Source organism: Temnothorax nylanderi, unplaced genomic scaffold (assembly GCF_030848795.1).
Source record: "Temnothorax nylanderi isolate EJ_2023f unplaced genomic scaffold, tnyl_v1.0 TNYL_tig0365_pilon, whole genome shotgun sequence".
In the NCBI taxonomy this organism is placed as follows: domain Eukaryota; kingdom Metazoa; phylum Arthropoda; class Insecta; order Hymenoptera; family Formicidae; genus Temnothorax; species Temnothorax nylanderi.
This window is the reverse complement of record NW_027249427.1, coordinates 148,245-172,970: the sequence shown is the minus strand read 5'-3', so window position 1 is coordinate 172,970 and position 24,726 is coordinate 148,245. Positions and strand designations below refer to the sequence as shown.

The window sequence follows — 24,726 nt, the reverse complement described above, 5'->3', positions numbered from 1 at the left end:
ATATTAATGAAGGGTAGAAATTTTTAATCAAGTTTCGTTCACGGTGATGATTAAACATTCGGACAATTGTATTCAGAGACCGTGCGCTATTAACGTTAGGATCAATAATGTAATTTCTCGCGAATTTGGAAATGCATAATGTTTTTTCTTCAGTAACGATAATTGCGTTTCCAATTGTTTATTGTTCGAAATCGATCGCGGTCACCTCGGTCTGAGAGACACTGGTGCAAAGAAATGCCTGTAGAGCTATTGTCGCGAACGAAGGGATGCTGCGCGTCCAGCGTGGCTGCAGGGAGTGGGACGGGATTATGGCAGGGCAATGGACCGAACTACCGGATTATCGGGTAAACCGGTATCCCCCTATGCGCAACGTGCGGCCAACACGGTCGCACGAATGGCGAAACGCGGGCTATCGTTCACCGATGGCGAATACCCTCGCCTCGCCTCGCCGCGCCTCGCCTCGCTTGCGAAACTGCACAACCACGCTTCAGCGGTCGCGCCGCCGCGCCGCCGCTTGTGCGTCCGAACCGGATTTTCCGAAATTAAGGTGAGGATGATACGACGGCAGCGAGCCGTGCACGATAAAGCTGCCGTGGCTGCATTCGCGCGATACATTTGACACTTGACAACCCTAGCACAAATTGATATTAGGTCGATAATATCTGGTACCAATAATGGATATCAGGTCGGCAATATCCAGTATCAATAACGGAACTGCTTGGCTTTTGTTGCTCAAGCTGTAGTTGGTTGGTTGTTTCGCATGCATGCGCCGTGTTTGAGGAAACACGGCATCAATAACAAAAAATAATACAATAAATATTTTAATATAATGAATAAATTAATATAGTATATAAAAAGTATTCAAAACAAAAAATATATGTGTACAATAAGTAGAAAGTGAAATGGAATAAATTTTCAGGATAAACAAGACAAAAAATAAAATTTAAATTTGAAATCGTTATTTATTTAAGATCACCCTCAAACGTGGATTAATTCACTGTTCATGAATTATTTATTTTAAACGATATTTCGGATTCAACCGTTGAATTTTTATTTAATACGGTGTATATTTTAGCATTATTTTCTCCATTCCCTTTTTTCTCGTTGTTAAGATGTTATGATGTTTCAATTGCTTGTAAATTAAAAGATCCCTTCTCTGAAATTTTGCATTAAGAAAAGTATTGTACTTCATTACAGTTATTGTCAATTAATTGCTCTGTTTCTACACCTGTTCCATTTCGTCGTTAATGAGACGCATTGGCTCGATAATGGGACTCCAAACGCGACCTAATTACGTCAAATATTTTTCTAATGTCTCCATTGTTCGTGCAGTACATACTAATGCTCTGGTCAACTTCTTGGGCCGCTTGTATAAAACGCGCGGAAAATCGATCGCGCAAAATTATAACGAGCGTTAATGTCGTTTCCGACGATAATTAAGCACGCTTCGTGACACGCGGAAGTGGAACAGGGAAATAGATAACGGGCGCGCGACTGAGGAAGGAATCGTTGCAAATTCCGGTCGCTCTGTGTGATTTGAGACACGGTGAATTACCAAAGAGAGAACTCGCGAGTCGCGGAGGGAGAGAGGAAGGAAGTCGTGGCGACGACGGCGTGTGAGATCCACTTATTCAATCAACGGCATTCAGACCGATATAAATGCGAGTCGCAGCGATCCTTGCGCGCATAATATCGGCCGCGTTTGTCGACTACTACGTTCCGTTCGTCGTTATCGCGGCGCGTAAATGCGACGATAACAACGCGAGATCGCGAGACTCTGCGCGAACAAGGTCAACGGAACAATTTCGCGGGTGCAACAGCGGTCCAATCCACTTTTTCGACTCGACTCGAAATTAATCTTGGAGCCGAGAAAATTAAATTCGTAAAGCTTAATTTGGCTCAAACTTTAATTGCGGGAGCATTAATTGCAGGAGAATTGCGGCGCTTTGCGCGAAAGAATTTTAATATCTAGGATCTGAGTATGAATGGATAAATGAAACAGAGCAGGTTGGTTTATTTTATCTCTAAATTTCGCGATGACTGATGATAAATTGCATTCTTGATAATTACATCGAATTTACTTTTTTTTTCATTATTTTACGCGTTAAAAGTAATTGCCACGCAACATAAATAGGAAAGAAAAAGATTTCTATTCAGCAAAAAAGGAAACCATAACGACGACGGGCAATTGGAATCGTTAATGGACAAATTGTTCGCCTCCGGGGGTTTCGGTGTTTGAACGTCAGTAAATTTGCATGTTCGACAGGAAAGGGCAGCCATTATACAAGCCCGCGACCGCTTTCTGATCGTTTCCGATCCGCGAGAATTGGTTCAATTTGTTCGATTGTTCTTCTGCGGAGCAGAAAGGAGGATTGCAATTGTGGTTAACGTGTTCTCGTAATCGCACAGTGCCGTACACTAAATATCACTACTATCTTGTAAATTCGTATTAATGGACTTTGCTTGAAAAATATATTTTCGTTGTCACACTAAAGCTTTTACTAACTTCTCTATTAAATTTCATTAGTTTGTGTGTTTATTTACTCGTTCCAAAAGAAAAAAATATCTGAAATGTCTTAATAAACAATAAACAGAAGTCAGATGCGTCGTCCTCAAACTACGAAATATACGGGCGAAAATTACGGAAGCGGGACGGAAAAAAGGGGTTGGAAAGAAAAATAGACGGGAGGAAAGAGCGCGGAAACTTTGGTCGAGAAATTCCGTCCTCCGGGCCGTCCCTTCGGCTGTTTGTATTCCGCCCTTTACTCGCAACCCTTAGCAGCGCGGTCGCTTCTTTTTGCTCCACTTCGCGCGGGCGGGCGCGCGCGCGCGTGCATGGTTGTTTGCTTTTATTTTACTTTGCCCGGACTTCGTCCTTACGATCCACCCGCGCTCGAGCTTGAATCGAAAGCGGAAATTGCGAGATTCGTGCGTGATCCCTGCTTATTAAAAGCAGCAAAAAGGCGGATATTGGCGCGTCATTGGCTCGATTCAGTATACCCCGATACAATATACAAGTAATTGCTGCCTCGAGACATTCTCGGTTAAAATTGAAGCCGGGCCGAACTCCAATCAGTTTCCGTCTGATACCTCCGATACATTTGACACTCGGAGGGAATCCGAGATTCTATAAAGCATTGATCTTGCATTTTTTGTTGTATCTGAAGCTTTCAATTATATTATCTAATTACATTAAAAAGTTTCTTCTGGGAGGTAAATCATATGCCGTTTATTTCGAAAACGAATTAAATTAATATCGAAGCATACTTAATATGTAAACCCTGTCTTTATTTGCATTTTAGTAATAACGATAAATAAAAAAAGAGGAAGAACTATAATTAAAATAAAAATATAATTATATCTAGATAGAAATCATAAAATAGCAGAATTTTATATAGCAGGACATATGGCATGTTAAAGACTGCATCATTACGGTCGGAGCAAAGATAATCACTGTGATATCATACCTGCCACGCGTTATAATATACCGCAGCACAAAATACTAAATAATGTAGCTTTCACCGAATGGATGCGAAAGCGGATCTCGCTACTCCGACTAATGCGACTCGATGATTCGCGAAACATTATTAAAGACCAGTAAACACGGCCATGAAGCACGTTCGATTGGTTACTGCGGTATCAAATCGTGGGAAAGAGAAAGAGAAGGAGAGAGAACAGTGGAACCGACACTGCGAACGTAATCATGCGAGTTTGATCGGCGAGCAAGCAAATAATTGCGCCAGTCTATCGCGAATTGTATTTCCAGCTTTATACATACTTTATGACCGCGGGATAGATTTTCCACGTTGCAGAGAGGTCGGTTTCGCTGTGATCGTTGTATATAGGCAATGCTATGCAAAAATGCTGTGGAAAAATTAACTAGCAGAAAACTTCAGGAAGCGAAACTAACTCACACAGGTAATATGGAACTTTGAATGTTTAATACATTAAAGTCCAGCAAAGTACATGTACATATATTGCGTACATGTTACTGTCATTTATTTCAGTTAAACTGGAAGTAGAAATGCGTACTTTTTGAGCTGGCATTTTAATACGAAAATACGCGGTTTTACGAATCGATTTAGAAAAACAGTTATGTGTGTATAGTTGGATCAATAAAATGAAAAACTCAACGTTTTAATCTATCGAAACTCATTATATAATGTATCATATTATTTGTTTAAATAAAATCAACGGCATTAATGCATAAAAAACATTAAAATAGTTTTTGTAATGTAATTAAAATTAATACTTGCAAAATCGAATATTCAGTTTTGCACAACATCGTACATGTATAATAGGCTGGTGCATTCGGCGATTAAAATCTAATAGTTTCGAGGATTGTTAGATTATCGCGCGTCGATTTGGCTACTATTGGAAACGAGGATGAAAATAAAAAGAGAAAAGCAGGGAACGGACGTTAATCGTGAATTTGTTGCACCACTTTCGACTCGTATCGGAACGAAGAATGGAGAGACGAGGTGGAGGTTCATCTGAATCTCGATATTCCCGTTTACGTGGCTGGAATGCAATTCCACGAGATCCGATAAAATCGCGCTTTCCTCCCCTTTCTCCCCCCCCTCTCTCTCTCTCTGTCTCTTTCTCTCTCGGAGATTGTTCCCATCGACTATTCCGCTGTTCCAGAACGGCGAATCAAGAAATTTTGGCAACGAGCTATCTCGCGGTAACCCGAAAAAGAGACAGAAAAGGGGAAAGATCCGATCGTCGAGAACAGCTCTTCCAACCCTTCGTCTTTTCGACTTCGCCGTGTATTCCTCTTCTCGCGTCTCCCTCTACCCTCACTCTCGTAGCTCGAGGGAAGAAGAAAGCGCATTCTTGCTGACAGATAACAATTTACGACGTATCATAATTTCGACGGAAATGCACGGTTATCGTGGAATATCTTGGGTGCCAGCAAAACTGTTGCCAAGGGAGCTTTGCAGATGCCGAGTAATAGTAATGAAGAAGCGAAATAGTTTGTGTTGATAAAGCGAAATATTTGCCTCGGTACGTGATTTAGTTGGATTTGTTAGCGGAATAGCGGGATTTCGCATAGCTTCTGGGAGATAACATTAATTATATTTTACACATACGAATTTTCCATGGAACTATTATATTAAAAATGGTGAAAGATGAATATCATGCATAATGGTCATAAATATTTTAACGATTTGGATTTCATTTATAACGTTTTCAACAATGAAAATTGACAATCAGATCGATGTAAATTTGGAGGAGCTAAGTTTCACGCAACTCACCCGTTTCTGCCAAACTGTCAAGCGAAAGAAGAATAACTATATCTTACGTGCTTCTTGTGAGATATGTGTACCGATTAAAAAGCAATTTATACACGTCCGCGGTATAGAAAATCCTCGGGATGACGGATGCCTGCATCGCGTGCGAGGGATCCGTAGGAGGAGAAAGACACACGGTGGTTCCTCCCTCTTCGTCGCGTGCGTAAGGGAAGAAAGGGCGCTCGGTGTGCGGTTTCAATATTTCGGTCACATAGCCGAGGTTCGGGAAAGTCGAAGAGCGGAAACCGGATCACCGGGATGAGACGCGTGAGGTGGAAGAAGGTCGAGGGGGATGATTTTTTTTCTCTCGCGGAGGATACGTTCGACGGGAAGGCGTCCTCCTCCTTCCGCGGAGGGGAACTCGCTCCAACAAATCTTCCTCGGGAAGCCTCGAACTCGTCGAAGACGCCGCGAAGAAGTACCGACGAAGCCTTTTTCCCAATCCCGTCTACTTTATTTGAGAGCGCTATAGCTTCTCCAGCGAGCTTACTATCGACGTTCTACGTTCTATTATCCTACACTGAGAAGAAAAAGTTGCTTGATGGAACAAAATGCATTCAATCACGAATAAAATCAAGGAATTCATATAATTAATGAGACACGTTTTGTCGATAAAGACGTTACATATAATTAAAATGCATTGACAAAATTGCGTCAACATACAGTTTGTTCGATAAACTTGATATCTTTTAGATGAGAATAAGATTGCTGATTTTATTCACTTGAGCAAACTTTTTTCTCGGTGCAGTGTTTCCAGTACGTTACGCATACATTTGAAATTTTCGAGTGGAAGATGATGAGATGATATATAAAAGGTGACTTACCATTTGTCGCAGGTTCTTTTGTTCCCCGAGGAGGGCTGGGCGAGAAGTGCGAGTAGTTCCTACTGGACCTTGACGCCGTTCTGGTGGAGCCGGAGCCGGTGCAAGGTCGTCGAAGTCGCTGGAACAAGAAGGTGAGAAATTATTATTAAATTACAGTTGCATCACGGATGCAATTTCGATATTCAAGAGGCAATCAACGTATCTCCTTTTAAGCATCTTGTGTTTCATCTGACAATTCCGTAACGCCACTTCCACAATCATCGTTCCTCATCCGTTCGATATTCGTTTATATTCGATAATTATCATGTGATACCCGTTTGCAACGCGTTTCGGATCTTGACGTTCAGGATGCGCGCCGCGTTATCCCCGTCGAGATAACGAGCTCATGAGGTCACACCGTAAAGTGGATAGAGGTGGATAGAGGTGGAACGCGAACGGAGACAGAATACCGTATAACCGAGATAGGGTGAGACCTCTCTCCTCTCGGCGCGGCGGTCGTATCACTTTGGGAAACTAGGGCCCGTCTAACTTTCCAGCGTCCATAGATTTCGGCGCCGTTAAGGTCGCCGGTCGGTGGTCGAAGCCGATAAGGGGCTCGCGATTTATAGCGATTCGTTCGATCGCGCGTGTGCGCAGAAGAAAAGACGTCCTCATTGTCTTCCTCCGAATGCTGAGAGCCATGATAAATCTCGAGGAGGTGGAGACGAGTCGGCAAGCTTTGGACCGTGCGATAAAATCGCGATGTTTTACGACGCCCGGGATCAAATGTTGTACCTTAGATTTTCTAGAGAAAATTGTGTGTCCTGCGTTTTTTCTTTATAAAAAAAAACCGCCCGCAAAAACATCACGGAGAGAATTTGTTGTTATATTTTACCCTTAAATACATTACAAACTTGGGACAACTTGGCAACCAAGGAATTTTTAAAATATACAAAAGACATTTTACAAACAACGTGATAAAAATTACCAAGCAGATTGGTAAATTTTGAAAAATTATTGAAATTTCCTAGATATAATTTAGTAAAATTAATCAAACATATTTTATATTTTAATGTAATAGATATTAATATTTTTTATTATGGTAGATATTAATCAGAATAGCTCGGATAAAATTCTTGGTGGTATACGCGTATACCAACGCGTTGTCCCACTACCATGATTTCAGGGTAAATTTTAAGAGAAAATTCTCTCCGTGATTTTGCGCGATGTTTATTTTAATAACTAATAATATACTGACAGAAGATATTTAAATATCTTGTTTCTGTGTGTGTGCAAATTATTAGTAATAAAAAGGGCATTAAAAATAATACTTATTTTAACTCTTTAATTTTATATAGTTTCTTTTCTACATATAATTTATCATTTCAAATAAAAAGTAAAATATTTCTTAAAAAAGTTAAGTACTAGAACAAGAAATGTATCTATCAATATCAAAGAAGAATTATACAATTTGATCATCTGTTTCAAAGATAGAATATCAAGAGAATTTGCGCTGAAGGCTATCCCATAACCGTATACAGGTCATATTTTGAATAAAAAGTAAAATATTTCTTAGAAAAGTTAAATACTAGAACAAAAAATGTATCTATTAATATAAAAAAAAGAATTATACAGTTTGATCATCTGTTTCAAAGATAGAATATCGAACAAATTCGTGCTGAAGCGGCTGTGCTATAGCCGTATACAGGTCATACACCGATTAATATATGGTCAAAATGGATTTCGGAGGCATCCTTAGCGCGGCGCACCGGGCATAGACGAGACGTCTCCGCAGGATCGAACGTAGTTTGCGAAGACGCGACCGAACTTGCCTAAATATCCCTCGGCTCCGCTACGGAGTGCCTGTATGCCCGTCTTCGTACGGCTAGCTGAGCTACGAGAACCAGGCTGCCCGTCTTAGTAAACACGTGGCATAACGGCTCTTGGCTGCACAAATCAATTTCCACGCTCCTATCCGTGGACACGTGTACAGTTCGCGTTATTCTCTCTGACAAGGATACCAAATACAAACGATATTACTCCATGGCCATGTATTTTGACCGACTGTTCAATTTACTCCGATCTCGGCCCGATTTTCGAGAAAAGACATTCCATTTCGATTCCGATAGTTTCTTGGTCAATAAAAATTTTCAAGATTGAAATAGAAACCATCTGAGATCTCGAAGATTGTTACTTGGATTTTCAATCGTTTTTGTTTGACCAACAAAAATTCTCATAGTTAGAGCGTTAAGATATCTATATTTAAGCCGACTCGAATCTCGAAGATCGAGATTACTCCATTCTAATCTTCAATCTCGCTGCTCAGTCAACAAAACTTTGCCAATCTCATGTTGGAACATCAAGATAGTTACATCGAAGTCCAATTTATCCCCAAAAATTACTGTTTTATACCGATCCCCATCACTGCTCGGTCAACAAAAGCTTTTACGACGGGTTGAAACGCGACGACAGTTCGATCGGCTCGTTGGTCGAGGAAATCTCGCCCATTTATCTTCATCGAGGATTTCAACCTCTCACGCGGTGCAATCGACTGCAACCAAATTCAAACCGATTGGGGAAACTTGACAAATATGTCGCGATGAGCTCGTCAATTTATCGATAATGAGCCAATACATGCTCTAGAAAGTAAACAATATCTCGAGGATATCGATAATATAACCACTGATGCACATTAATTATCAACGTAATTATCGTCGCTAATTGGTTCGTGATTTTGCTAATTGGCATTCGATATCACCCAGTTCTTTTTTCCTTCAAGAGCTCAATTAGTACTTGTCCCTCAAAAAGTGTTCTTATCACAATTTTATCGCAATGTTAATTTACTTCTTCGCTCAACTGATACTTATACGTTTACGCGAGCGTTACTTCTGTAGTAACTTACAATAATTCACTCGTTTACGCGGAGTAAATTATCATAAGTTACTACAAAATCCCGTTTATGCGAAGGAATTATCGTAAGTTACTACAGAAGTAACGCTCGCGTAAACGTAGTATGAGAGAGAGATAGGCGCTTATTGTATATTTATTATAGATATTTGTGATATTTCGCGTAAACTTGTCGATACAACGGTATATGTGATCGCCGATATAAATAAATAACATTCGATCCTGTGTAGTTCATTTTTCCTTCCAACTGATAGACATTTATTACAAGTATTCGATCGTGTTCGCTGCCAGCTGGTACGCATATATTAAAAGCACTTCATGCGAGATCGTCGATAACGTCAAAGCGGAAAGGTCGAGAGACGTGTTGAAAAGCGTCCTCGAGGCGTGTTTACCTCACGGGCATACGAAGTCACTATCTACTATGCCCGCATAGTTGCGTAAACGCTAGAAAAGTGACTTCTACATGCCTTTCTTCGACGGTTCGGATTTTCCCTTGCACACCTTTTCCTTTCGGGGAAAGTCGGGGAAATCAAAGCGACCGAGACGCGGCAGACTTCGAACCGAGTGTCGGATGCGCCGCCGTTCGCCTCAATGGAGGCCGTTTAAACTTTTAATGATCGTCGTCGGTCCTCGAGAAGTATCTCCGCCGGAATAAGCCCCTCGAGTCGACTGTGCGGGTGTTGGTGAATTCTACTGCCTGCACCTCTGCCTCTTCTATCTCTCGTTTACTTTCTTCATGCAGAAAAAAGAGTTTTCCTCCTCGAAAGCCTTTAGATAAAATCTTTTAACTTGATATTTATTATTTTTATTTTTGCACAGTTTGTGTATGTCATTATTTAATTTACATTTAAAAGAGAGAAAGAAAGAGAAGGAGGATCTTCTAACATGAAAATATATTACATCTTAGTTTTTAACTTAGTTTTCTTCTTGAACAATAAGAGAGAAAATGTAGCTTTATGTGAAATTCATGTATTAAGTTGGACTTATAAGATGTTGCTTTTAGAAAAAATTTGAAAAGATAATACAGTTCATAAATAAACAAATATAATATATATGTATGTATATTTATTTCACCATTACTATTAAGAGCTCGTGATTTCTCCTCTTATAATAAAGTTTTTATAATAATTATACTTATATATAAGAATCTAATAAATATTATAATACAATTGGAAATATACATTTTGTTATACTCTTTCCCTTTTCACAATCATAAAATCTCTCGTCACCAGTCAAGTGAAAGTCGCCCTCGTCTTCTCAATCATTCCCGGGCTCTACAATTTCCCCTTCGCGTTCATCGCATCGATGGAGATCGTGTGGCCTAAAGACACGGCACGTAGCTAACGACGATCGTCAATTAACCTAACAATGCGCATTTGAGATGGCCCACAAAAGTTTCAAATCGGCATCCAAGTTCAAACACATCAAAAACTTCTACTGTCCAATAATAATTTTATACTGACATATAGTAGATGAATTAATAAACTGTATAGAAATATAATTTTTTAAATTATTATTATTATTATTATTTAGCAAAAAAAAGTAAACAGTTTTGCTGAAGTATCTAAAACTTTAGCTAGATGCAGATCTGAAAATAATTTTGTTGCACCATCAAAATAATTACGTAGAACACTCAAACTGATTGTTAAAATATCAAAATTTTTTACAGCATTATCATCATACTTCAGCGACCTACTATAATTATTTTGATGGTGCAACAAAATTATTTTCAGATTTGTATCTAGTTAAATTTTTAGATACTTCAGCCGTTCTTTCCGTGTGGTAATTTCTAATTCGTAAAATGTACGATTACTGTATCCTCTAATTGCTATTAATGAAATGCGTAACAAATTGCCAGAATTTCCTATCGTAATATAAATATTTTCGCAAGTTTTTACAAAAGAGTAAGAATTGATGAAATTGCCTCCTTATATAAGGAACGCCTTTTATAAGCATACACAATGCCTCGCTATTGTATAGTACAACTCGGGACAAAGGGTAAGAATATCGAGAGTGTGCTCGAGGCTCGATCTTCTTCTCAAGGATTATGTCAAAGACGCTAGAAAAGCGAACGAGCTAAAGATGACGAATTGATAGCTCTCTACTATATTCGGTATATCAAAATCGATTACGCTTTTTCTTCTTTAACATTTCTTTCTTCTCGATACTATCCTATGGGACGCGATTCCTATTTTTTTCTATCCATAGATTTTTCCACCGACTTGAAATCGATTGCCTCGTACAAAAAATATTATTGGTCATAAGGTTTTAATTCGAAAAATCGTGATTGTTTTTCAGGTATAGTACTCAGGCGAAAATGGTGGACACGGGTACGGGCACGCTTTATATTATCGGCTCGTTCAAGAGGATGACTACCGATCCCGATTTCAAGGTGTGGATTTATATACTTAAATTTATTAAATGTGTATTCCTTAAATCTAAGTTTAGGTTTCAATTATTCTTATTTTTAATAAAAATAATCTGTCAGAACAAAATGTGGTATTTTCTGATTTGTAAAATTATACGATTACTGTATCCTCCAATTTCTATTAATGAAATGCGTAACAAGTTGCCAGAATTTCCTATCGTAATTCCTAAACTCGATAACACGCTTCATCAACTATAGCTCGCGTTAATTGTTAACAAACTCGTCGCTTGTCGTGCTTGTTAGTAGAGAAATTGCCTTTTATCTCTTTAAAGGCTACACTACGTTGTATTTTTCCATACCGCTATTTACCTTGACTTGAAATTATTTCGAAATCATAAAGTAATAATTTACATATCTATAAATACATTACAAATAAATAGGTAAACTATATAAAAATTTCCTTCTATTAAAAATGCTACTCTTTTAATATATCCCCTCTTTCTTTAATATATCCTTTTAATACATCTGTTTACTTGTGTGAACAGGAAATGTATAATTCATATTATAAAAATAACTTTTAGTTCTTTAAATAATAGAATTAAATTCATAAATTCGAATTATACCTTATATCACACTAATTATTTTTTATCGCCGAAAGAACGTCGAGGCTCGCACAATTCTTTTAAACGGTGCACCAGACGTTATATCGGAAGCTCGCAGTCCGCCCCAGCTATATAATCTGCAGATTGTCGGATTACGAGAAATTTTGTCTCCGTGATATTTAAGCTCGCGCGGGCAACGTATTCGTCGTATTCACGGCGCCGCGCGCCGCGACGCGATCAACATATCTCCACTTCGTCTCTCTCCGCGTAAAAAAGTATCTCCCGGTAAATGCGCGCATGCAATTTTTAGACGCCTCTATCTCGAGAGCCGAGAGTACGCAGCGAGGACGATAATTAAATAAATGAAATAAAAATATACGGCAACGCGGAAAACTTGGTATCGTTGCGCATTGTAACGCGCGCATTCGTCGTTCCCGTTTCCGCAATTGCGGAAACAGGTCGCGCGCGTTTTCTGCAAACGAATTAAACCAATTGAAGAATCGCATTCCCGACCCGCGCGGATGTCCGTCCCGGTGAATTAACAAGATCGCTTGGCGCTCGTGCAAAAAATACATCCCGACGGTTCGTCGGGGACGGGGATGCCGCGAAACAGCCGAGGAAACACGCGAGAGCGTGACGCCGCAATATTTCCCGATGATAAATTTCATATTCGTCAAACATGCGAAATAACGGTTATCGAATTTATCACGGGATTATTATTACGTCGCGCTCGTTCACCATCATGATCGCGCCAATGGATATATACCATACGCAGAAAAATACGATTCTACAGCGTAACGATCGTTAATCTTTTTACTTGAGAATATACGCCACGTTCAATCATCGTCATCGATCACACCGACATACTCTTTACGCGTCGAAATGCGTTGTCATTATTGTTTACCGCGACTTTTAATTTTCGCCCCTTTTCCAGGAGCCATATACAAAAATCCGCGAACGGACTTGCTAGAATCTCGGAGGGGAATAACGAATAACTGTCGGCCGACAAAAGGCGTCGACGCGTCGCGCCTGTGTATGTAGTATGTACGTTGATGGTATGCCTCCGGCACACGTCGCGACGCGTTTTCGCGGCGTTTATCGAGCTGCCTGGCGAGAAGTCGCGTCAAGTGCAGACTTTTTCTCCGCAGAGGGAAGACCCCGGGACAACCACGCACGTATTCCCCAAATGCCTAAACTAGATGCCATTGCGGGCAAACGACGGGGGAGTCGCATAGCTGCCGCGGGGGTTTTATGACGACACTGAAATGGCGAAAGAGCCGCAACGTGTATATGCGCTTCTTACGCGTGTCGTCAAACGTCGGAATGTGTAGCGCGGCTGGCGGCTGCTGCTGCTGCTGCTGCTGCTGTCGGAAAGTAACACGTGTCCGCGCGCCAACAGTCAGCCATAACTGTCGCGCATGCAATTTTGATGGAGCGCCCGACCTGCATAAAGGACAAGCATGACCAGCGTCGTGCTTTGAATCGGCAGACGCGAGCTTCCCCTGTGTTCTAATGATCTGCCATTGAAGTTCGTCGGATTGCGTCCGAAATATCATCTCCGGTAATAGCAAAAGCACGAGCTACGTTTTTAATATGTAAATTATCAAAAGAGCTCTGGGACGTTTTAATTAACACAGATACGCTTTACGGCAATTTTTTCCCAACTGGTTAACTTTTAATTACAAGCAGTCTGAAGGGATTTGGACGAATGGTTTTAGCCGCGCTTTTTTGTGTGTAAAATGAAATAACTGTATATTTACGTTAAAGAAATACTGGCACAAACGTAACAAAAATATGGCTAAAAAATACTTTTTATCATATTACTATTCCTTTAATATTATTATCAATGTAATATCATTAATTTGTTATTATGGTTTTTATATATGTGTATCATTTACATTATATTATTAATAAAATTACTATTATTGTAATTAGCCTGAGGAATGTAGTGGAAAGAAGCTGCAGGAAACTCTTTTCGAGTTTCGTGTGTGCGCGCGAGAGCAACGCAGTGATATCGTATCGATCTGCTTGCCGCCCTGTTACAGCTGTACCTGACGTCGAACGTCTCGACGAGCGACTTCAACATGGGCTACAGTATGACGGGCACGCTGGAGCGCGGCTGCAAGAAGACCAACTCCTTCCAGATGACCCACTTCGCGGTGATACGGCGGCGGGACTACGAGAAGGCGTACGAGGACCCGAATCCCACCTAGTGTCCGTCCACACCCCCGCTCTCCGAGTGTGGGGACTGCGAGCATTACACGTAGCTGGGGGGGGGGGGAGGCAAGGGGCCGCCGGTGCCGGGAGGAGCGAGATGCACTTCCGCGTGCGTTTGCATTCGCCGCACGATGGATCGTCGGGAAGGAGTCGCTCCTTAGCGCGAGATCGATCACGAAATCTCGAAGCTCCTGGCAAGGTCGGTTCAACGAACGTATCCTCGAGGCGGTTCGATCGCGGATCGAGAACCTTTTAGAGAAACATCTGTGTACAACATTAGACCGCTAAATCCGCTTGTTTGCATTTCTCATTTATCTCGCTCGCTTCTAAAAGGAGTAATAAAGATAGGGTATAATCGTGCATAGACAAAAGCTGGAGATAGAAATGTATTAAAAAGTAAAAAGTATGAGGGGAAAGTGGTTAAAAAGATAGTAGAAGGATAAACAGAGAAGAAAGGCGAGCACCGCATTTTATTCTATATAGTTATCTACATTTCTCTTGTAAGACGTTATAAGGATGGGAGATAATCAAAAGTGCGAAGAAGGAAGCTTTAATTCGCGCAAAATCAACATTAGCGCGTGGTAATAAGAGATCATGGAGATAAAAGGAGGAAGATAGGATGGAGATCAAGATAGAGTAAATTATGAGGCAAAAAGAATGCTGAGAGTTTTAATTCCTACAGGATAAATATTTCTTTTGCGAGATTTCCTACAAAATAAACCCGTGATGGATCCTCCACGGTAACCGAATTCTTTGAAGATGGCAATGTTCTTTTGACTTCTAAGATTATGCATATATAATTGGTACAATTTTTTCCTGTATATCGGAGCTTGCGTTAGGGTTTAATTAGCGCTCTAATGGACTACACAGTGTCTCTCTGTTACCTCGAATTGTCAAGGTACGTTATTTTCACGCATAATCGAGTTCGAGATCGGATGAAACCTGGCAGCAGCCTGAAAACAACAGCGACGCTTCATTTCTTCAAGGAGGTAAGAATGGCTGTAGGTTCGTTATTATCGCGAAATATATAGAAACAAAATACCAAAGTTGAGTGGCGGCCCTGCGCGACAGAGCCAAACGTCCAAAGATAGTCCTTAAATTAGATCGAATTAATTAGCTCTTAATGGAAGTCATCGAGCGATGCGTATACCTAATACCTATAAGCGAGGAAGCGTATATACAGAGAGGAGACGTTAATCGAGAGGATGCGAAAACTGTTTTACCAAAGTACTAGCACGTAAGTTACTTGCAAACTTTCTGCCGGCGATAATCCAAGATCGCAACACACACTCCTCCAATCCACAAGGTACGCTGCTTCTCATCGATCGACGCATCGATGGCTGCCGCCGCCTCGTCGAGATTACAATTAGTAAGTGATTAACGACTAAGGCTTTTCCTTTCGGCGAATCAGCTGCCTAGAGCAGTGTTATATGTGCCAATTCAAAAAAGCCATCGTTGACGAGCACTGTACCTGGCAATTACTACAAAGTCAGAGCGCGCGAATGCGCACGGTGAAAAGCCGGAGACGGACGAAACGATGTTTCAAAGCCCATTTCGCGGCCAGTCGAAAGCTTAAAAGCATTTAAAAGAGATCCGCGGAACCATTGGAAGGGATTAACACATTGAGAAAAGGATTAAAACGTCTTTCAGCTTTGTATGACACTGCCAACTTTCCAAAATGGCATCGTCTGGCTTTTGCTCTCTTCAGTTCTCTTATAATATGTTCATACAAGTGAAAAATTTGATCGACAGTAAATTCTTAGAATATCTAGTCAATAATTTTCCTTCGATATTTATTGTAACGCAAGTACCAAAATTGTTTATGCCTTTTAATTCTCGAAATGCAATTTAATTTTCGAGTTACTCCAAAATCGTACACAGTTCATCGGTTTATACCTTCAGCGATCAAGTTTTCCTATTTTGATCGGTTTTGCCGAGGGACGTCTACCGCATTTCAAGTTTGACGGTTCGCTAGAATGGAAAATTTCATATGGCGGGGCCCGCGTGTCAGGACGCCGGTTATAAATATCGTTTCGCTGGTCTAAGGCTTTGTAGGCAGTATATAGCTGTAGCGTGTAGCCGGCTTACAAGGTATTTCAAAGCTTGTTACGCGCCCCTTTCTTTGAGCCACCGCCGACGGACGTCGCTCAAGGAAGGAAGAAAAGCCGCGGGAGAAAGAGAGCTTCGCTGCACTGACGCCGGACACACACGTGACACAAAGCGAGAGGCGTCTCTCTCGCCCTTACCTTACGTACGGGATCATCGTGAGCCGGTGTTGTAAACGCGTAACACGATACTTATTTTTGCTAAAGAGTAGGAAGTCACTCACACCGGTCACGATGTATCCCGATGAGATCTAAGTCAACGATCGCCGATCGTTCGTTCGGGACGGGATGCGATCCCGGCGAGAAAAACAAGGAAAAACCGTTAACGGGACGGTCATAAAAGATTTGACGAGTCTTTCTCTATGTCATATTTTATTAACGTGAAATGATTGATTATTATCCGTATTAGCGAGTAAAGTTACGTTTTGATGCCAAATTTAAATTATTTATTTATTAAATTATTGTTACTTGGCTCCCTTTTCGTGATTATTTAATAATATTAACAATGTTATTAATGTTGCGTCGCGGTTCTCGAATTGTTTCTACAAATACCAATGGCAGGGGTGTACTCGTACGAGTTTAACACTGTTGTCGTTAGAGAGGAGCCGATGAATGGCGAACGAACGGTCTCAGAGACTCTATTAAAATAAACTCGTCGTGCGTAACTCCCCTTTATAGTCCTCGAAGAAAATCTAGTACCTACCGCTTTTGCTCAAGGAATTACCTATAATGCCAAATAAATACTATGTGCAATAGTGCGCAAGAAAGTTGAGTCATTTGCATTTTGATATTAAGATATGCATTACGTTAAGAGCTTTCGTTTAACTATTGAGGTAAAGTAAGATACATTCTTCGAGCGTTGGACAAAATTCTAAAGAACGCTGTTTTAGATTCTTTCTCTTAGGGACGCATCATGGTAGTTACTAAATCTATGTGTCAGGAATTCATTAAAATAATCCTTTCAGTATCAAATTCAATATAAATATTGCAACCATTACTTTTCATTAATTTTTTCATTAATTTTATTATCGATTTTGATTTCTCGTTAATAAACGTTAAATTAATGATCCGTGAATCTCTGAATATAACAGTGATTTTATAGTTACCGAATCAAGAAAAGATGATGTTCAAACGAACTTTCATAGTTTAATGAACATTAAACGTATTAATCTTCTTAATAAACTACAATCCTAAATTATTAATAAAGTTCAATCTTTTGTGCATGGTAGATAACGAAAAGTAACATGCAATATATGGCGTAAGCATACTGAAAGGATTAAAGAGAAAAACTTTATGGCTGTCTTAATTGTTCTTTACTTTAACGTTGCTGGATAACGCGCGCATCGACGCTTTTCTCGAATTAGCGTGGATAGAGGCAATAAAATCCAGTCAGATTCCTCGAGCCTCTCATTCGAGTGGAGTTACATGTTTACAGGGTTTAGCGTTGTTTCGCAATTCAAGGGAGTAAAAAAAAAGTTTTTTCAGCAATTTTTACCTAATCAGCGCTTCGATAGAAATTTCGATCGCTGGAGAAAGGAATAATTCTGTAAGCCGATATTGCTCGTGATACGGTAAGCTCTCGTTAGCTTGAGTCGCTCAACGCCACAGATCCTTCTCTAGCTATTATCCATCACGAACTACACTGCTAGTTTCGAGTTTCTCCGAATTCGCTCTAACGAGGGTTCATTGTACAGGTACTTGCCACTGTGAGCGCCAGAATCAAGTTCGTTATCATTCGCTGCGTTACTTCAATTGCGAAAATCAAGTAAAGAATTGATAAGATAAGTGTACCATTGCATATATATAAGTATATAGTGTACAAAACTCCTACGCATTTACACTCACACACACACACACACACACACACACACACACACACACATACACATACACACACACGCACGCATACAATAACTCCTTCCGCGAGTAGATGAAATTTTGCGAGATTCTCGTTGATGTTGTAGATTAGTAGATTAGCACTCATCAGTCGCTTCTTTTAGCCGATCTAGTCCCTAGATCTAGCACGGACCGCCCGTCGTAGGTAGATTGTTTTCGGTAGCGGCGGATTATACCTAAGGGGTTACACCGAGAACGTTCGCAAGTCTATGAACTACAAATTCAGATTCTAGAATAGATCGACGATAAAAATTATAGCGGCAATTTTCGTAACTCGTTTTTCCTAACTGAGGGTTATTTCCCTAGTAAAACATAGCGCGCTTCGTTCGACACGTTCCGCTTTTCTTCTCACTTGCTGAAAAGTTTCACTTCTGTTTTACGGCGCCGCGGCTCCCAAGCTCAACAACGAAATTTCCGGCGTCGAATGAGCGAGCGAGCGAGCGAGCCCAGACGAGACGACGACGTCTCGCTCGGTTTCCTGACTCTTAAGATTCATGACCGCCGGTTTATGTTTATGACGCTCTCGATTGACGTGACTTGACAGGAAGTCGATCTATGAGCGCGGAACTTGTTAAGACCCTCGGCGAATCGCGAATATTTGATACCTTCCGCTCTCTTCCTACGCTATCGATGCCATTTACGGCCAAAATTCCCGTTGGCTTTTAAAACCCTCGCAAAACGCGACAAATATTTTCGACTACGTGGCAGTGAAGCGCAACGAGATGTCGATAATATTGGAAAATTTCCTGGATAGTCACAAACACGCGTCCATTATATAGCGAAAATCCCGAATCAACTTTTTTTCAAAATAAAAACGTCAAAGTGCTAATTTTTCCAAGTTATTAAAATTTTGCCTTATTTTTAATTTAAGCGATTAAATTTTCAATTAAAATGCATGATAAACTTAAGAAATAAAAAAAATTTTATGTAAAAATTTGATTAATACGATTGACACACACTCAAATTTTTGAAACCGCGGAAAATCACAGAAAATGTCCGATATTATTATGTCCAATCAAATTTTTATTAATTGCAAATTCAGGACTTTAAACAACTGTTATTTTGGCGTATCATCAGTATGACACGCTGTGCATTTATTCAGTTCATGTTCGCTGCGAAGGTTCTCGGTTTCGCCTCCAGCAGAATAATATTATCGTGTCGCCTAAAATGTTAGTGGTCGTGTCTTCACTTTTTGGGGTAGTCTTTTATAAGCCTTTTAGGATGATTTAAGTAAATACGTACGTCCGATATCACGGTCCCTCCTAACTACTTAGCCGTAGTCTAGACCCACTGATGCACGCTTCCTTCAAGTCTAAAGAGAGGTCACCTATCTTCGTCTTCAAGCTGCATAACGGGTCTCTAGTCTATCTTATTGCGTCGCGCTACCTAATCGCATCCGAATCGCTCAAAGTATATTCAATTTAACTTTTAGACGTATTTCGAATAGTTACATTTATTTAATGATTTCGTAAATGTAATTATATTCTTGATAATATGTAAAGTAATTTACATTTAAGCTCGTAAAAGAAATCTCTCTTGAAGTCGAGGCTGTGTTCCTTAAAGAATTTAATTTTAATTTAAACGCACTAAATAATGAAACATAATTATAAATAAAACACTTGAGAAATTCTTACTTGTACCTCGACAGCTTTCAAATAATTTTTAATATACACGAATTCGTTAAAACATTTTTTACAGAGGCCAAGCTGTAATACTTGAGAAATTTTATTTTTTACGTCAAATTGTGATAAAAATTAAAATATAATGGTTATCAACAAAGTATATAAGAAATTCATTTTATATTTAATTTTATTCGATACAATATTGTTAACAACGCGTTTCCGACTTTACTTTCATCTCACCCATGAAACCCGAATCAAAATCGATCTCGACGATCCGGATGCGACAGAGGAAGCGAGCCGTGCCCTATCTTCGAGATATAACGAGAACGTAAACGTAGAGAGCGCCAAGTAGTGATCGTAGCAGAATCGATGGTCGTTGTCGTGCTCATCATCGGGCGTCGCGACGCCGTCGACGCTCCGTTTCTCGTTTCTCTCCGAGTCGACCTCGGTATTTCTCTTTCTCTCAATTTTCCCCTTGTTCCCTCTCCCTTCCTCTCTCTCGTAGAGAACGCCAGTCGAATCTTCACCGCTCACGCGAACGTCGATCGGAAAAATCTTATTTTTTCTAGGCGGCTAAGATCCTCGACTCGCGATCTCGCGGTCTTCGAATAACGCGCGCGCCGTGGGAGCGTCGACGATCGCGACGGATCGGTGATAATTTTCATTGGGATACGACAGTCGGTTTCGGTATTAACAAGTAATAAGATTAAAATTAGTGGACGATCGAAACGAATGAAATGATAATATATTTAAATCGATCCTTAGAAATTGTGAATGTTTTTGAACGTTTTGCAACTTTTGAATGCTGTGAATGCCACGGTTTTACGCTAAAAATGCGCAGCAGTTAATTTTAACCCAAATTTGCCACATAATTCATAGTTGGCTTGCAACGCGAACGTAGCTTTTATATGTAAGTATATGGGCTATACGGCACTAAGAAACTTCTCTAATAACGTCATAAGCCTATTTTGCTAAAATTATTTTGAGATAATGGTCTCTCTATGTACATAATATCACAATGTTATTTGTGGCTTTGCGACTTTTATCTTTATATTAAATTAGTAATTGCGCAAAATTGGGCAGTCACATTTAACGTCATTAGAAATATGAATAAAAATAGACGTTATTAATTTGTCTCATAAATGTCTGCTTAATCACAAGATTAAGCATATATAATATGACACAACTAAAAAGATTTGAACAAAAATGTGTTTTAAATTTGACGTTTCATTAATTTCACGCTGCTGTAAGTGATCGTGCGACTGTCGCATCCGTGTCTCGTTGTAATCGATGTGTAGTTACGTAGCAGGTAGCGAGAGAATGTATCTTTGTAACGACTGCTAAACTGATTATGACGCTATACTGGTCTTAACGAGAAAAGAAAAAAAAAAGAAGAAAAAAATTCGAATGAAACATTCGTATTCAAAGCTATGGCTGTGATCCTCATTAATTAATCGGTAAAAATCGGTTCATATTGTGTATTCGACATTATATATACATATAAGAAATAAATATATAAATATTATATATATTATATATATTATATATACATACACGTGTAGGTTACGGCGATATATTTAATGATAAATGGAAACGATATTTTGCACACATTGTTGCGTTTTGCGTTCGCACTCACTTTTTCCTTTTCTTCTTTCTTTCTTTTTTTTTCTCGGCCGGTCGAAATTTACGCGCTCCTCCGCGGCGCGGCGGTAGCGACGGCGGCGGCAGCGGGGCGGCTTTATTTTTTTATCTGGTGCTAAATCCCAGAGAGTACTAGCATGCGATTTCGTTGATCAAGACATTGATCGGTCCCCTAGGTGTTTTACCCGGTGGCAGGGAATTGAAACCGGTAGAATTTCGATGGCGTGGACACGCAAAAAATGATCTCGACAGCGCTGAAATACGGGGCGATATTTTACACGTGAGTCATGAGTGAAAGCAAAGCGAAAATTCGCGATACAAATGTGGCTTCTAAAACCCGCGGTTTTTTTTTCGTTTTTACGCAAATGGGACGTGTATGGCAAACGAAAATTAAAACGATCAAATTCGTCTAGCGCAACGTCGAAACCAATTTTTTAAATAATGTTAGTTGCAAATTCTGAATTGAAAATTGATCCTGCATTTTTCTAAAAAATTGAAACGACTACAAAGCTGGCGATTCTATGATCGTTATATGAAAATCTATATGTTTATTTAAAAATTGCGTTTTTAAAATTATCATTGTCGCTTATTTCAGAGATTCATTGTGAATGATGAATATTTATGCGCGATAATTGTCGTGCGATAGACTTTGCCGTGTTTACAGTACGAAAAATTGAGATTATGTCGGTTTTGATTCACGCGCATCGGGCATTCTGTGGTTTCTAGAATAACTGATGTTCGGCGAATGATTGCTCACTGTTTTCGCGTTTGATTGAGAATCAAATCTCGAAATCAAAGCCGTTAGCGCGATAGCTCTTAAGGTCTCTCTGCGAAGCCACCATCAAATGAGTAACGCACACACGATTCGTTTAACAACGTAACGTCTAATTAATCGATTAGGCCGTAGGCTTAATGAGCGCGGTAACGCCGTGCGAGATTGCAGGTGGGTACGCGCGATGAAAGGGCATTCAACAGTGGCTGACTGTACACGCTGATTGCGCTACAAAACCCAACTGAATAAAGGGGCTTTACAACAAACGAGAATGATGCAGATGAAAGCAACGAAGAGTAAATTTGGAACTCAAATGGAGCAATAAACAAATTCCTCTGTGATATATATTTATATCTTTTTCCTATTTATATATAAACAATTTTTGGTACAAAATTTACCTACTTATATAGATCAATTAAAAGTACTATTGATTTCACTGTACTTATAACGTAAATAATTGATACTAATTTATTTGTTGCACTTTTTGTATTTTAGTATCTAAATTCATGGAAAACATATATTTAACAGATATTTCCTTAGATAAATTCGATTGTTAAATTGACATTTTTTTTGGACAGCATAATTCTAACGTTTGATGTATATTCTTTTAAGTTCAAATATATATAATTTGAATTGTGCAAGACATTTTTACATTCAGTGATATCAATTGCGTTGTTTCTATATTCTTGCATCAGACATACATGCAGTATTGGTCGTAAAGCCTTTTCGTTCGTATGATATTGCATGGTACCGACATGAAAACGAAGTAACAGCAGAAAATGTTGCCGTCGTACGCGAAACCCGAGGCTATATATTTTCTATGAAACGTATATATTCTCTCGCGCGAACGTGTAATCGTATATTGTATTTTATTCTCGCCATTGTTGTCATGTCGTTAATCGCGCGATACCACGCGCCCGAGAAGATGCTCGAAATATTTTCGAATCTCCTCTCCGCGCCTGCATCTGTAAAACAAGCGACAGAGATAATCAGTTAATTTCGCGATTTCTTCGTTCCTCGGATTAAGAGCGTCGTGAACGAGACAAGAATCAAAATATAGTTCTTTCCGATGCAGCAAAATCAAATGAGAATCATTTGAGATATTTTTCCTAGCTATGAGATAATTGTCAATAAAGCTAAATATCAATTAATAATATAATAATCGCTTTTTGCATTTTTAAACGAATTTTTAAAGCTCTAGTTTATATACAGTGCATGGATTTCCGTGTTTCTGTATAAGCAAAACTGTACAATCAAAAGATGTTAATTTTGAAACTAGGCGAACATTGATATATACAAAAGGATCGGAATGGGTTAAACAAGAGATACAAATATGCTTATTACTAGTAAGAACATCGCCGGAACGAAGAAAGCGTGAGCGTTTGATGTATTTTCACTACAGTCCTGTCTACAGTCAATTCATTTTGTATCTATACCTAATCTATGTATCTATGGTCATAATTTATGCTGAATAAATGTTACATTTACGCATAATAGGACGACTTTTCATCTTTCCTTCCGACTCTCCCCCCTCGAAAGTGCAAGATCTGTGTCGGAAAATGAAGGCACGTATAACTCGAACGACACGGAGGTAATTAGGATAGCGCGACGAATTATGTAGACAGTGAAATGGAAATAGCACGCTGAGAAGTTCGATGAAATTCGTTTAACTTTAATTGACTACTGTTTCAAAACACTCGCGAATAATGAAGGATAACTTCCCGGTTCCGATGGCAAGTTTGCCAACGATAAGTAACTCTCCGTCGTAGAACTTTCCTAATGTAACCGACTTTATCTGTCAGAATCCACGGATCCTCGGGACCTCGGCGAATTAACACTTTAATCTATCTTTTCCTCCGATAAAACAAATCTTCTTTTCATAAATTACGTGTAAACATTGCGAGTAACATAAGTTATAATTAAGACTAAAGTACACTAATGCAACTTGAGATTCCGTGATCTCTGTCATATAATCTGTAATCTTAAAGAAATAAAATTCCGTTTTCTTCATTTAATCTTTTAATCTTCTTCGTTTAATTTTTAAAATTTCAGTCACGAATGAATTAGCAGAATACTCAGAACAGCAAAACTTAAATTTTCAAATCTTAAGATCCGGTACTCTATTATACATGGGAATATTAATCGATATTTCTCATGGTCTAAAATATTTTTTAATCAACATAAGAATGTAATTTATTACCATACTTAAATACTTGTGTAATATAATTAATGTAATATAATTAATATTGATTGAGATAATATCAAGAGACACGGTAGGGTCTCGCGCCCGCGACACGAGAAATAGAAAATTTAATTAAATACTTTAAAATATTAAAGCCTGTGTGTATATGTGTGTGTGTGTGTGTGTGTGTGTGTGTGTGTGTGTGTGAGCGCAACAAAATTGGAAATTAATCAATCACAGATTAATTTCGCCCGAACGTGACATCGGTATCCATCACCACATGCGGATGAGCTGTCGCAGGTGCGATGCAAAACTGC

The 24,726-nt window shown here is 39.4% G+C and overlaps 1 protein-coding gene across 2 annotated transcripts in view; it reads left to right on the top strand.

Moving 5' to 3' along the window:
- Positions 1-23,721, top strand: part of LOC139781810 (uncharacterized) — a 40,756-nt gene extending 17,035 nt beyond the window's left edge. Inside the window, exons 2-4 of one of the 2 annotated variants that reach the window (XM_071720703.1) lie at positions 6,131-6,249; positions 11,303-11,396; positions 14,020-23,721. In XM_071720703.1, the coding sequence (XP_071576804.1) occupies positions 6,131-6,249; positions 11,303-11,396; positions 14,020-14,187 (381 nt within the window). In that variant the 3' untranslated portion in view covers positions 14,188-23,721. Of the gene's footprint in view, positions 1-6,130; positions 6,250-11,302; positions 11,737-14,019 lie in introns of those variants that run through there. The other variant, XM_071720702.1, reaches the window with a different exon arrangement.
- Positions 23,722-24,726: the final 1,005 nt, after the last annotated feature.